General features: G+C 46.7%; 1 protein-coding gene across 19 annotated transcripts in view; it reads right to left on the bottom strand.

Annotated features, from left to right (window-relative positions):
- The window catches only part of LOC118362958 (sorbin and SH3 domain-containing protein 2-like), an 87,469-nt gene that overhangs the window by 22,200 nt on the left and 50,666 nt on the right, over positions 1-14,603 (bottom strand). For 16 of the 19 annotated variants that reach the window (XR_008086314.1, XM_052486623.1, XM_052486619.1 and 13 more), the window contains 6 exons: positions 13,089-13,249; positions 11,926-11,992; positions 9,814-9,867; positions 9,362-9,572; positions 8,968-9,085; positions 629-712 (listed from right to left, as the gene is read on the bottom strand). Coding sequence is in view for 18 of the 19 variants with exons in the window: in XM_052486623.1 (XP_052342583.1) it covers positions 629-712; positions 8,968-9,085; positions 9,362-9,572; positions 9,814-9,867; positions 11,926-11,992; positions 13,089-13,249 (695 nt within the window). In the remaining variant the exon portion in view is untranslated. The remainder of the gene's footprint in view (positions 1-628; positions 713-8,967; positions 9,086-9,361; positions 9,573-9,813; positions 9,868-11,925; positions 11,993-13,088; positions 13,250-14,603) is intronic. The other 3 variants (XM_052486622.1, XM_052486627.1, XM_052486626.1) reach the window with 3 other exon arrangements.

Genomic DNA, 14,603 nt, shown 5'->3' with positions numbered 1-14,603 from the left:
GCAAATTATACAATGTAGGAAAAGAGCCCCCCCCCTTTTGTAGGACAATTTTTGTGTTTAAAAAAAAAAAGGACCAATCCATATTAATTTGGGACTTCCGTTTTGTTTTGCAGTGTTTTCCAGCTTTCAATGTGTCGCAGGGCCAGCTGATAACGAGACAAAACCAATTCACCAAGACGCAGAGACACAAGCAGACCAGTCACAAGGAGCTGCACACAACAGGCGACTTGCCAGAGCACCCAGCACCCAACAGAATGCCGAAGCAACTACAACAGGAAGGACCCCCAGACTCAAGCTCCTGGAGAGCTACTGACGAACAGGCCTTTGTTTCAACTCGGCACTAACACACCTGATTCGGGCCCAGTCTCTGTCCAGACTGAAGACCGATTATGCGTTAAGTGCTGCGTTGCGAAATAAAACAAACAGCCTTTAGTGTGAATCAGGTGTGTTACTGCTGGGCTGGAACAAAAGCCTGCATACCCACTAGCTCTCCAGTCCGAGAGTTGGACGACTCCTGGACTACAGCTACAGTAGGGTGAAGACTGAACAGGTAGAGGGGAGTGTGGGGGAGGGGGGGTATACCTAAGGCGGGGTGGTGCCGAGGTGGGAGTTACAGACCCTCACTTACCGGACGGCCGAACTCCAGCTCGGAGAAGAACTTATACCAAGGCTCGTTCTCTAAATCTATGTCATCTGGGTTTAGCTTATAGGTCTGGAGAGTGTGGAGGGTGACAGAGAAAGAGGGAGGAAGAGAGAGGAGGAACAGAAAGCACAGAGAGAAATATGGATCTCATGGTTAGGATTGGGTATGCAGCACCAAGCTGTAGGGGCTGATGGGTAAAGAAGGGTGGCTCCAGATGGAGGGTTTAACACCAGGGTAAAGAGACAAAAACAGTGTTGCTAACCAGGGCACACAACATTACAACCCCCAAAAAAAAAATTGTGGCTAACTATGACGCGTGTCAAATAAAGTACTGATGTGCACTTCAGTTTACTCGGTTACTTTTCACATTCAAATAATGGAAAAAGGGATAAAAAGTTGAATGGGTTGAAGGAGAATGGTCAATTAAATTGAGAGCTAAAGACATAACATTGGCTCATAAAGTGTCCTGAGGCTAAGAAGCGAAATTGCGTCAACCATTCGCTGAACTGCCCTGTATGAAAAGTGTCTTTGCTGCCTTTAGTGCCTTTTGTTACTTCTAGGTTAGACTACTGCAATGCTCTACTTTCCAGCTACCTGGATAAAGCACTAAATACACTTCAGTTAGTGCTAAATACGGCTGCTAAAATCCTGACTAGAACCAGAAAATGTGATCATATTACTCCAGTGCTAGCCTCCTTACACTGGCTTCCTGTTAAGGCAAGGGCTGATTTCAAGGTTGTACTGCTAACCAACAAAGCATTACATGGGCTTGCTCCTACCTATCTCTCTGATTTGGTCGTGCCGTACATACCTACACGTACGCTATGGTCATAAGACGCAGGCCTCCTAATTGTCCCTAGAATTTCTAAGCAAACAGGAGGCAGGGCTTTCTCCTATAGAGCTCCATTCTTATGGAACGGTCTGCCTACCCATGTGAGAGACGCAGACTTGGTCTCAACCTTTAAGTCTTTACTGAAGACTAATCTCTTCAGTGGGTCATATGATTGAGTGTAGTCTGGCCCAGGAGTTTGAAGGTGAACGGAAAGGCTCTGGAGCAACGAACCGCCCTTGCTATCTCTGCCTGGCCGGTTCCCCTCTTTTTACTGGGATTCTCTGCCTCTAACCCTATTACAGGGGCTGAGTCACTGTCTTACTGGTGCTCTTTCATGCCGTCCCTAGGAGGTTGGTGCGTCACTTGAGTGGGTTGAGTCACTGATGTGATCTTCCTGTCTGGGTTGGCGCCCCCCCCTTGGGTTGTGCCCCCCTTGGGTTGTGCCATCTCAGGATGGTAAGTTGGTGGTTGAAGATATCCCTCTAGTGGTGTGGGGGCTGTGCTTTGGCAAAGTGGGGTGAGGTTATATCCTTCCTGTTTGGCCCTGTCCGGGGGTATCATCGGATGGGGCCACAGTGTCTCCTGACCCCTCCTGTCTCAGCCTCCAGTATTTATGCTGCAGTAGTTTATGTGTCGGGGGGCTAGGATCAGTTTGTTATATCTGGAGTACTTCTCCTGTCTTGTCCTGTGTGAATTTAAGTATGCTCTCTCTAATTCTCTCAGAGGACCTGAGCCCTAGGACCATGCCTCAGGACTACCTGGCATGCTGCTCCAGTTTCAACTGTTCTGCCTGTGCTATGGAATCCTGACCTGTTCACCGGACGTGCTACCTGTCTCAGACCTGCTGTTTTCAACTCTCTCGAGACAGCAGGAGTGGTAGAGATACTCTTAATGATCGGCTATGAAAAGCCAACTGACATTTACTCCTGAGGTGCTGACTTGCTGCACCCTCGACAACTACTGTGATTATTATTATTTGACCATGCTGGTCATTTATGAACATTTGAACAACGTTCTGTTATAATCTCCACCCGGCACAGCCAGAAGAGGACTGGCCACCCCTCATAGCCTGGTTCCTCTCTAGGTTTCTTCCTAGGTTCTGGCCTTTCTAGGGAGTTTATCCTCACCACTGTGCTCTCCTCACCAGTCGCTCACTATAAAGCACCAAACCAGAGCAGAAAAAAAGTGTTGTAATGTTTAAACTACTACAGCAGAGGGCAATATCTTCCTGTCATAAAGCCCGACACAACTCTGGTTCATTTCGGCACACCGGGGCCACGTTCAGTGTCCGAACGTGATCAAACGTTTCAGATAGAAATCCCATGAACAGAGCCAACGTGATTCCTTACTCTACATGTCAGAGAGTCATGTTTACTCTACAAAGCATATTCCTATTGTATTCATATTCATATTCCATATTCCGGTTGAGCGCAAAACGCGGAGTGCTCCGTTCTTCAACCGTTTTCCGAGGTTCGTTTGCTCTCGTTTGGTCGGTGTAGCGGCGTGATCAATATGGTTATGACCATTCTGATATCCAAACTTGTGCAGCACATCATACAAAATCGCCCTCTGGGAAATGACAATCACTACATTCGACTGATTGTTCAGAAACAGCACCATATCCATTGAATTAAACGTTGCACACCACTTCATCCTGCTGAGCGTGGCCCCGAGTAAGTGAGGTAAAAATAAAAGTAACGTTGGTTTAACTGTTAATAAATTACTTGGCTGGATTCTTTCTTAAAGTCTAATATAAACCTTCACCGTGTACTCTGCCCAATACTCTGTACTCTGAGCTTAATATTAAAGTTCACTTTTATACCTGGAGCAAAAACTCACCTTAACTGAACATACAGAAACTCTCGCTCTCCCACCTCCTCTCCTGAAGGACTTACAGCTAGAACGTCTCCTACACGCCAGTCCTGGGGCTTATTCCTCAGTCACTCTCAATGAGGTTTACATTGGAACAGAGGAGTGGTTCCACTGCAGTGCCCAGTACACTGCAGGCTTGGCTGTGACATTTACCACCCCCAGTGTCTCCTGGGAAATGTAGTTTATGAGCTGCTGGGGGAAAAGGCTGCCCACTTTTATTGGCGATCTTGGAAGTGCATTGTGTATTGGACTTGCAAATCAGCTACTTTAGCTCAGGAAGAGGTGAACTGCACTGTGGAGGGGAGTGTAGTCTCACCGATACCTCTCTGTCTAATTGGAGTAAATCTGACCTCCTTAGGTGGTCCATTAAATGAATAGGAAGGAACTGAATGGGAGGCGGCTCTATGTGGGCCGTGCCCAGAAGAAAGTAGAGCACCAGACGTCAACAGAGGTCAACCCCCCCCCCCCACACCCACTTCATGCCACAAGGCCAGAACACTGGTGCCTTTTACCAGCTGTCTCAGCTGAGCCCCAGCCCTCGCTGGGTGACCCACGTCTACGAGCTATTTAAAAGGGATACTTTGGGATTTTGGCAATGAGTCAGACGAACACGTGCAATACCATTTTTATGGTCTCTGCGTCCAGCACAAAGGAAGTTAGAGGTAGCTCTGCGAGTCAATGGACACTAGCGTTAGCGCAATGACTGGGAGTCTATGGACACAGTATCTGCTAGCATGCTAGTAGCTACCCACAGACCTCCAGTCTTTGCGCTCACTGGCAGTGATCAGACTTCCATCCAAGAAGTGGACCACAAGATGTTTACAACCGCCTTCTATTTATGGAAGGCCCTATCCAGACAGAGACGTGATGTGTGTGAACTGGTTTTTCCATCAGCAGCGGAGAGACCCACACCACGACCAGAAACACACGCGGTGATGCGACGAAGGCTTGAAACATGGTTTATTGTGACGTTCTTTGAGAGAAACAGGGAACGAGACGGCGTGGTTGGGATGAATAAGGGAGCCTATAGCTCACCCTGCATTACAGACTTCCCTGACTCAGCGATATTCCCCCCACGCCTGCTCCTCTCCTCTCCCTGTGCTCTACTTGGATTAATTCCCACATTAGTGTGTGTGCCAAATGGCTCTCTATTCCCTACACACTATAGGGCAGTTGGCCTGAGACTTTGAATAACACTGCTATAGGGATTAGGGTGCCCGGCAGGAAGCAATGTAGTTCTGGAGAACCGGTCTAAAGACATTATAAGGGACAACACAACCGTTTATTTTTTATTTTTATCTCAATATCAAATCATTTCTGGGTCACAATTAAGTGCCACACTGTGACGGTTTTCAATTCAAATGTTCATAAAGAAACAAAAATAGCTTATTTTAGCAAAGAGCAATTTCTCAAGCAAGACATTAGCTAGCTGTCTGGGAGTGGTCTGAGTGGGGAGGGGGGAAAACTGAAAACTACCTGTTATTGGCAGAGAGGTTTGGAACTCTTTCTTATTGGTCTATTAACTAATTTACCACCTGGTGATGTCACCGGGCAGGCCAAAACTCCATCCCACTAAAACAGGCAGACATTTCAAACAGCCTTTTCAAACAGCTCTTAAACTAAAAGGATATCATCATAATTTCCACAATTTCACAGTTTTATTCCAACCTCATAGCGTGGAAATATATATATAGAAACACAGGAACATCATGCGAATGATTGCAGATACTAAACACATTTTTGACTGCTTTAAGCTAATCATCCTTAACTTCAGAAGAGTTCCCTCTTTCATCCCCCTCCTCCTTTACCTCCCTCTCGTTCTCCTAACCGATCACCCTCAAGTCCATAGAGCAGACAGACTAGCACGTGGGTGGCCGACCCTCCTCCTGGAGAGCTACCCTCCGGCAAGACGTCGCTCCAAACCGAATCAGGTGGGTTACAACAGGGTTGGAGCAAAACCCTGCATAGCGACAGGATCTCCAGGAGGGTTGGCCAGTCCAATACAGCTCATACAATACACAACTATCACAACTTCACCTCTTGCCCTCAATTCCATGTAGCAATTAGCCCCAGCCTGGACAATACAATTTTATTTTAATTTTTAATTCACCTTTATTTAACCAGGTAGGCTAGTTGAGAACAAGTTCTCATTTACAACTGCGACCTGGCCAAGATAAAGCACAGCAGTGTGAACAGACAACATAGAGTAAACAATTAACAAGTCAATAACACAGTATAAAAAAATTGTCTATATACAATGTTATTATTATTATTATTATTATATATTAAAATGTGTGCAAAAGGCATCAGGAGGTAGGCGAATAATTACAATTTTGCAGATTAACACTGGAGTGAAAAATGATCAGATGGTTATGTGCAGGTACAGATACTGGTGTGCAAAAGAGCAGAAAAGTAAATAAATAAAAACAGTATGGGGATGAGGTAGGTAAATTGGGTGGGTGTTGCAGATGTTCAAAGTTGGTGAGGGAGATAAAAGTCTCCAACTTCAACAATTTTTGCAATTTGTTCCAGTCTCAGGCAGCAGAGAACTGGAAGGAAAGGCGTCCAAATGAGGTGTAGGCTCTAGGGATGATCAGTGAGATACACCTGCTGGAGCGCGTGCTGCGGGTGGGTGTTGCCATCGTGACCAGTGAACTGAGATAAAGCGAAGCTTTACCAATGGGTGACAGTGAAGAAGATTCCAACCCTTTGCGGTCCCTTTCATTTTTGTTAAAGGTCACTGAAATGCTTTATGAGGAAACCCTAGAGAAATTATACAAAAATGATATTCAACAACGGGTTGGTCAAAACAAGCATTGTGATTGGCTGAGACACGCTCTAAGGCATAACAAACAAACAGTTCGGCACGGGTAAACCTTTGACGCCAAAAAAGGGCATCTCGCTTTCTGTTCCATCTGAGAAATCCCTGTGCATCCACTGTACCATCAAGCCCAGCCGGCCAATCCATTCACTTGATCTCCACTGTAAAACACATCTAGACATTATCTCCCCTTACTTCGAGCCTACACAATTGCTTTATTTGGGCACAACACCTCCGTTTTAGTTTGACAGCATCAGGAAGGTGATTGAGTGATACAGAACACCGCCTGTTGAATAAATTAAAATGGGTACAATTGATGAAAATCTAAATATAAGCTTGCTTCTAGGCCTACAGTGCCTTCGGAAAGCAGACCCCTAGACTTTTCCCACATTTTGTTACGTTACAGCCTTATTGTAAAATGAATTAAATTGTTCGTTTTTTACTAATCAATCTACACACAATGCCCCATAATGACAAAGCAATACATTTTTTGGGCAAATTTAAAATAAAAAATAAAAATGGAACTATGACATTTACATAACTATTCAGACTCTTTACTCAGAACTTTGTTGAAGCACCTTTGGCTGCAATTACAGCCTTGAGTCTTCTTGGGTATGACACGACAACTGCACATACTATACATATACTTTCTTCTATTGTGTTATTGACTGTACGTTTGTTTATTTCATGTGTAACTCTGTTGTTGTTTGTGTCTCACTGCTTTGCTTTATCTTGGCCAGGTCGCAGTTGTAAATGAGAACTTGTTTTCAACTAGCCTACCTGGTTAAATAAAGGTGAACTAAACATTTTTAAAACAAGTTTGGAACACCTGTATTTGGGGAGTTTCTCCCATTCTTCTCTGCAAATCCTCTCAAGCTCTGTCAGGTTGGTTGGGGAGTATTACTGCACAGCTATTTTCAGGTCTCTCCAGAAACGTTCGATCGGGTTCAAGTCCGGCCCCTGGCTGGGCCACTCAAGGACATTGAGACCTGTCCCGAATCCACTCCTGCGTTGTCTTGGATGTGTGCTTAGGGTCGCCGTCCTGTTGGAAGATGAACCTTCGCCCTTATCTGAGGTCCTGAGTACTCTGGAGCAGGTTTTCATTAAGGATCTCTGTACTTTGCTCAGTTCATCTTTCCCTTGACCCTGACTAGTCTCCCAGTCCCTGCCAGTGAAAAACATCCCCACAGCATGATGCTGCCACCACCATGCTTCACCGTAGGGATGGTGCCAGGTTTCCTCCAGATGTGACACTTGGCATTCAAAGTGTTCAATCTTGGTTTCATCAGACCAGAGAATGTTGTTTCTCATGGTCTGAGATTCTTTTAGGTGCCTTTTGGCAAACTCCAACCCGTCTGTCATGTGCCTTTTACTGAGGAGTGGCTTGTCTAGCCACTCTACCATAAAAGCCTGATTGGTGGAGTGCCCAGAGATGGTTGTTCTTCTGGAAGGTTCTCTCATCTCCACAGAGGAACTCGGTCAGAGTTACCATCGGGTTCTTGGTCACCTCCCTGACCAAGGCCCTTCTCCCCCGATTGCTCAGTTTGGCCGGGTGGCCAGCTCTAGGAATAGTCTTGGCGCTTTCAAACTTCTTCTATTTAAGAATTATGGAGGCCACTGTGTTCTTGGGGACATTCAATGCTGCAGAAATGTTTTGGTACACTTTCCCAGATCTGTGCCTCGACACAATCCTGTCTCAGAGCTCTACTGACAATTCCTTCAACCTCATGGCTTGGTTTTTGCTCTGACATGCACTGTCAACTGTAGACAAATCATGTCCAATCATTTGAATTTACCCCCAGGTGGACTCCAATCAAGTTGTAGAAACATCAAGGATGATCAATCGAAACAGGATGCACCAAAGCTCAATTTCGAGTTTCAATCTTGTTTTTACTTTGTCATTATGGGGTATTTCGTGTAGATTGATGGGGGGAAAAAATGATTTAAACCATTTAAAAATAAGGCTGTAACAAAATGTGAAAAAAGTTCCCTAAGAGAGCATCTATATCATTCATATTCAAAGGCCACTACCTTTCTAAAAAATACCCCTTTCGAGGATAAATCTCCCCTCGAGCTTAAAAATCTAACTATTATATACTTGCTTCCCAACTCAACCTTAACAGGCATATCCGCCCAAAATAGCAGTAAGTTGGACCACTTCAGAACACGTCATAGAAATGTGTTGATCCCTCTAATGGTTCAGGTACAGTACCTCTAAAGGCTTCTTCCTAGAGCGGAGGTCAGGGGTCTCCGACTCTGTTCCTGTAGACAGAGCCTTTGTGCGTAGAGGGTTTTGTTCCAACCCAGCTCTAAACACATCTCTGATACACTCTGGACCTTACTATCTGGAAGCGGGTGTATTCATACTGGGCAGGAACAAAATCCTACACATCCATTGAGTTCTCCAAGACCGACAGTTGGAGATCACTCACTTATTAGGAACCAAGGATGGTGTAGAGGGTGATTATGGGTAATGGAGTTTTAAATGGCTTGGATAATGACAATGTAGGCCAGGGGTGTCAAACTGAATTCCTGGAGGGCTGAGCGACAGCGGGTTTTCATTCCTCCCTTGTAGTTGATTGATCAGTTAAGACCGTTGATTAGTTAGGAACTCCCCTCACCTGGTTGTCGGATGAATTCATTTATGTCCGGCAGTCTAATTGGACACCAATTGAATGGGAATGACAAAAAAAAACAGCAAAACACAACGGCCCTCCAGGAATTGAGTTTGACACCCTGATGTAAGCTAATTTAAAAAATATTTTAAAAAGTGACAAAGACGTGCTTTTGGGCACTCACCGGCCTCTCCTGCTCCAGAGCGGATGATTTCCCAGGCTCGTACTCAAAGATACTCCGGGGTTCAGCGCGGTACTTTCTAGTGTCCACTTTCCTATCCGGAGGGCCCCACTGATTCCTGCTAATAAATAAATAAAGACATCAGTGTGATCTTGGACCTAGTTTAAGATGATGCCAAAGGCGCACCACTAGCCTAGGTATAGGCTCTAGGGCTAAGGTAACCCCTAAGGTGAGGGGTGTCAAGGGACTAGACCTAGGTAAGGACTAAGCCTGGGTCCAAGGCCCATGTCTAGGCCTACATTGCAGACTAGGCCTAAGTCTAAGCCTAAGATGGAGACTGGTTAGCCATTGGTCTCGGACCAAAGCGAAAGAGAAACCAGACCGCGGTGTGTCTTACATGGTGTCGGGAGAGTCTCGCTCCCGGTCGCTGTCTCTGGACCTCAGCTGGAGGAGGGAGGGCATGGGCGGGGGTGGCGGAGGCACGGGGGAGGGCTCCCTAAAGGTCCCGGGGCTTCCGCTGCCCGACGGGCTCTTGGCCAGGGGCCGGTACGTTTGTGTCCTGGGGGGAGGGTACGCCATGGTGGGGTTGGAGGACTGACCATGTGTGTCTAGGGGTGGGGGGAGATAACAGAGAAAAGGACGGGGAGGGAAAAGAGAGAAAAAGGGGGAGGAATAAGAGAACGAGAGAGAGAGAAAGGATGCGGGGGAGAGAGAGACGGGGATGGAAAATAGAAAGAGAGAAGGGGGTCGTAAACTAAGTATTCTTGCAAGTCGGGTGTTTGAACACAGGACAATGTGACAAACCAGTGGCATACATTTGAATCGTCAAAAAGAGATGGAGACTCTTACCGCTGTCACCGATGACAGTGTATGTGGCGTTGCGCCCGTCGGCATAGTCGTCATCTGTAGAAACACGGAAGGTGAGCAGAACAACACACACACACACACACACACACACACACACACACACACACACACACACACACACACACACACACACACACACACACACACACACACACACACACACACACACACACACACACACACACACACACACACACACACACCCTGGTGAGAGTACCCTTTCCCCTGCATCCATTTGTGCGCACACATACAGATTCTCTACTTTCATCACTGCAGAAATATTCTGCCCGCCTCAGGGAAAACCTCAGTGGGCAAACTAAGGCTCCCTGGGTAGCTTATCAGCAAGGTGAATACTCAACGTATAAGGACCCAGGAGAACAAAGGGCTGACTATTGATGTTATCCTTTGAGAACTACAATGAGCTGTGTGTGTGTGTGTGTGTGTGTGCATTGTTAAGAACAAATATGCCTTGTATTGACTATTTGATTTGGTGACGCCCACACAGCGGAGCAGAGATCGCGGCAGTGCATCTGGAGGTTCGAGGAGACACCGCTTCTCCCACTCAATCCCCCTCGCTCTCTCTCCTTCCTCTTTCTATTGCTCTCGTTGTACTCGTCTCGGTCTCTCCCCTTCCACACTCTCGCTCTAATTAGCTCTGGGTCTGTGGAGCTGTAGTGTTCTGGCTCAACAAGGGCACACAGAGAGAAACCCACACACACACAAACAAACACAATACATGCATGTCCATCCACACACACACACACTACATGACCAAAAGTATGTGGGCACCTGCTTGTCGAACATCTCATCAAAAAAATATGGGCATTAATATGGAGCTGCTATAACTGCCTACACTCTTCTGGGAAGGCTTTCCACTAGATGTTGGAACATTGCTGCGGGGACTTGCTTCCATTCAGCCACAAGAGCATTAGCGAAGTCGGGCACCAACGCAGTCTGGTCTGCGTTCCAATTAATCCCAACAATGTTCGATGGAGTAGAGCTCAAGGCCAGTCAACTTCTTCCACCCCGATCTCGACAAAACCATTTCTGTATGGACCTCGATTTGTGCAGGAGGGTATTGTCATGCTGAAACAGTAAAGGGCCTTGCCACAAAGTTGGAAGTAGAGAATCGTCTAGAATGTCATTATATGCTGTAGCGTTAAGATTTCCCTTCACTGGAACTAAGGGGCCTAGCCCGAACCATGAAAAACAGCCCCAGAGAATTATTCCTCCTCCACCAAACTTTACAGTTGGCACTATGCATTGGGGCAGGTAGCGTTCTCCTGGCATCTCCCAAACCAAGATTCGGCCATCGGATTGCCAGATGGTGGAGTGTGATTCATAACTCCACAGAACTTTACACCAATCCGGTCGATGCTTGGCATTGCGCATGGTGATCTTAGGCTTGTGTGCGGCTGTTCGGCCATGGAAACCCATTTCATGAAGCTCCCGACGAACAGTTCTTGTGCTGACGTTGCTTCCGAGGGCAGTTTGGAACACTTAGTGAGTGTTGCAACCGAGGACAGACTGTTTTAACGCGCTTCAGCACTCGGCGGTCCCGTTCTGTGTTCTTGTTTGGACTACCACTTCGCGGCTGAGACATTGTTGCTCCTAGACGATTCCACTTCACAATAACAGCACGTACAGTTGACCGGGGCAGCTCTAGCAGGGCAGACATTTGACAAACTGACTTGTTGGAAAGGTGGCATCCTATGATGGTGGCATGTTGAAAGTGGCCGAGCTCTTCAGTATGGGCCATTCTACTGCCAATGTTTGTCTATGGAGATCGCATGGCTGTGTGCTCAATTTTATACACCTGTCAGCAACGGGTGCGGCTGAAATAGCCGAATCCACTCATTTGAAGGGGTGTCCCACATACTTTTGTATACATAGTGTACACACGATGCATGCATACACACACACACAGCCCAGGTGTTTGACCAATCTTCGTGAACAGCAAGGAAAGACAGACCGTAAAGTAAGCATTTCACAGTATTGTATTAGGCGCATGGGACAAATGAAGTGGGATTTGACCGTACATACTGCAATGGACACACTGTACTGTCTCCTCCAGTCTAGTGCACTTCTGCCCACCTGCTTTGTGAACCATGTGGATCTGCTTGAACATGGTCTTGTACCAGTCCTTCGGCCTATCCACCGTCTGTGGGGAGAGGGAAAACAAAATCACAAATCAAATGGAGGCTACGGACAGACGGACACGTCGGCAGGCATATGGGGCTCGATAGACGGACAGGACAAGGAGAAGTATGTGTCCACAGTCACATGTTTTTTTTGCTTGTCACTCAGTCATGTGTCATCAGCTGACGGGGGAAGTTCATCTCATGGCAAGTCCATAACATTGACCACCACCGCGAACGTGACTAGGCAGAAAAGTGTCTATTTCTAGTCCAGAGTGTGTGTGTGTGTGTGTGTGTGTTTGACCAGACGTACCCAGATGGCCCAAGCTTGGCCACACCTCCACTAATACCATGGTTACCAGCAAGGGGCCAGAAATATTTTCCACACAGCATCTGTCTCTCTCTTTCTGACTATCTGTTTTGGTCTCTCTCCCTCTCCTCTCCTTTCCCAGTATCCACAGCTTCTCAATAGAGTGTTGACTAGTGTCTGAAGTACTCTTAAACACGGCTGAGATACATACACAGACACACTTGGATGTGGGTACACACACACACACAGACAGAGGGAGAGAGAGATAGGCTGCTCATTGCCCTGTAGTACAATAGCGAGGACTTTGACTAAGTCCCTAATTACAGCTAGCGTACATAAAGAGAGAGAGAGAGCGAGAGAGAGAAAGGGCTCTGAAGAAGAGGTCTAAAGCTGCTGACATCTCAAAAGCATTCCTCCCACTCGGTCCTGCTCACATATCAGACAGGAGACAAGGCTAGTCAGGGCCAGAGGTGCTCCACACAATGGTGAGTCATGAAACACACATTGTGTGCATCCCAAATGGCACCCTATTCCCTATACAGTGCACTACTTTTGGCCAGGCCACATAGGATTCTGGTCAAAAGTGGTGCACTATAAAGGGAATAGGGTGCCGTGTGGGACAGAGCCACCGTCAACAACCACAAGATATGAAATATAGGCTTACTGCTCTGAAGCGAAAACCATCCCAACTAAAATGAAACAGAACTTTCTAAGCCTTCTTAAAGTGTGTTCTTAAAGTACGCGTCCAGAGAGTTTTTTCCCCCACTTGTCTTGTCATGTGTATGACTGCCTGTGTGTCCACGCCTCACCGTGCGAATGGCGATGGGGATGCCCGTGTCATCCACGGGGCCGATGCCCTCGTAGTGGGGCGCCTTGATGACCGACACCCTCTTCTCCTCCTCTGAAAAGCGGGCGATGGGCACCGTGCTGCTCATGCTGGTGTGGCCCGACATCACCGACTCTGAACCTTCTGTATGGTGTGTGTGTGTAGTGCAGTGTGTGCAGGGGGAGAGAAGAGGAGGGGGAAAAAAGGGATGAATAGAGGGATGGAAGATGGAAGAGAGGACAGTGAACTGATGTGAGTGATTTGGATGGGCTGGCCCAGAAAACACACACACACACACACACACACACACACACACACACACACACACACACACACACACACACACACACACACACACACACACACACACACACACACACACACACACACACACACACCCTCTCATCTACAATGTTTGACAATCCCTTCACAGTAGTGGTGAAACAGTTTATTAGAGATATCCACTGAGTATGCCAAACATTAGGAACACCTTCCTAATATTGAGTTACGCGCCTCAATTCGTCGGGGGAAGGGAATCTACAAGGTGTCGAAAGCGTTCCCACAGGGATGCTGGCCAATGTTGACTCCAATGCTTCCCACAGTTGTGTCAAGTTGGCTTGATGTCCTTTGGGTGGTGGGACCATTCTTGATACACACTGGAAAAACTGTTTAGAGTGGAAAAACCCAGCAGCATTGCAGTTCTTGACACACTCAAAGCGGTGCGCATGGCACCTACTACCATACCCCGTTCAAAGGCACATACATCTTTTGTCTTGCCCATTCAACCCCTGAATGACACACACACAATCCACGTCTCGATTGCCTCAAGGCTTAAAAATCCTTCTTTAACATGTCTCCTCCCCCATTCATCTATACTGATTGAAGTGAATTTAACAAGTGACATCAATAAGGGATCATAGCTGTCACCTGGCCAGTCTGTGTCATGGAAAGAGAAAGCGGTTCCTAACATTTCGTACACTCAGTGTGTATACGGTACATCATAGTCCATGTAGGGATGTGCAACGCCGATGTGAGTTATGCCCCAATAAGCATATTCCCACTGCCAGGTCCACTTTGTCAGCAATTCATTTCCCATTGTGTTCCCCTATGGAGTACTTCCCTTCTGCCTCTAATAGGTGTAAATACATCATATCCTGCAAACAACAATAGTCCCCATTACATCAACTAACTAGACAAGTGCATTAAAAAGGGCCATTATTTCCAGGCGGTAGAAAGAGTGAGGGGATCATTATCAGAACAAAGTGAAAGTGCGAGTTGAAACAAATCACCACAGTAGCCTGATGACGTGTAAATTCATAGAAATCTGAATACCGGCTATCAATTTGCATGCTTTGTGTGGAGGCTTACAATGTGGTTCAGGATCGTTCTTAGCGTAAAGAGTGCTTGGTTAGGTCGTGGTCATCAAGCCTTATTCTGTGCTCATTATTTTGTTAAAGGTATGGCATTGTGGTTAACTGCAGGGCAGCTGCCCGCTGAC

This window comes from Oncorhynchus keta, chromosome 29, assembly GCF_023373465.1.
Source record: "Oncorhynchus keta strain PuntledgeMale-10-30-2019 chromosome 29, Oket_V2, whole genome shotgun sequence".
Lineage (NCBI taxonomy): Eukaryota > Metazoa > Chordata > Actinopteri > Salmoniformes > Salmonidae > Oncorhynchus > Oncorhynchus keta.
Note: the sequence above shows the minus strand (reverse complement) of the source record. Positions and strands in the feature narration are given on the sequence as shown.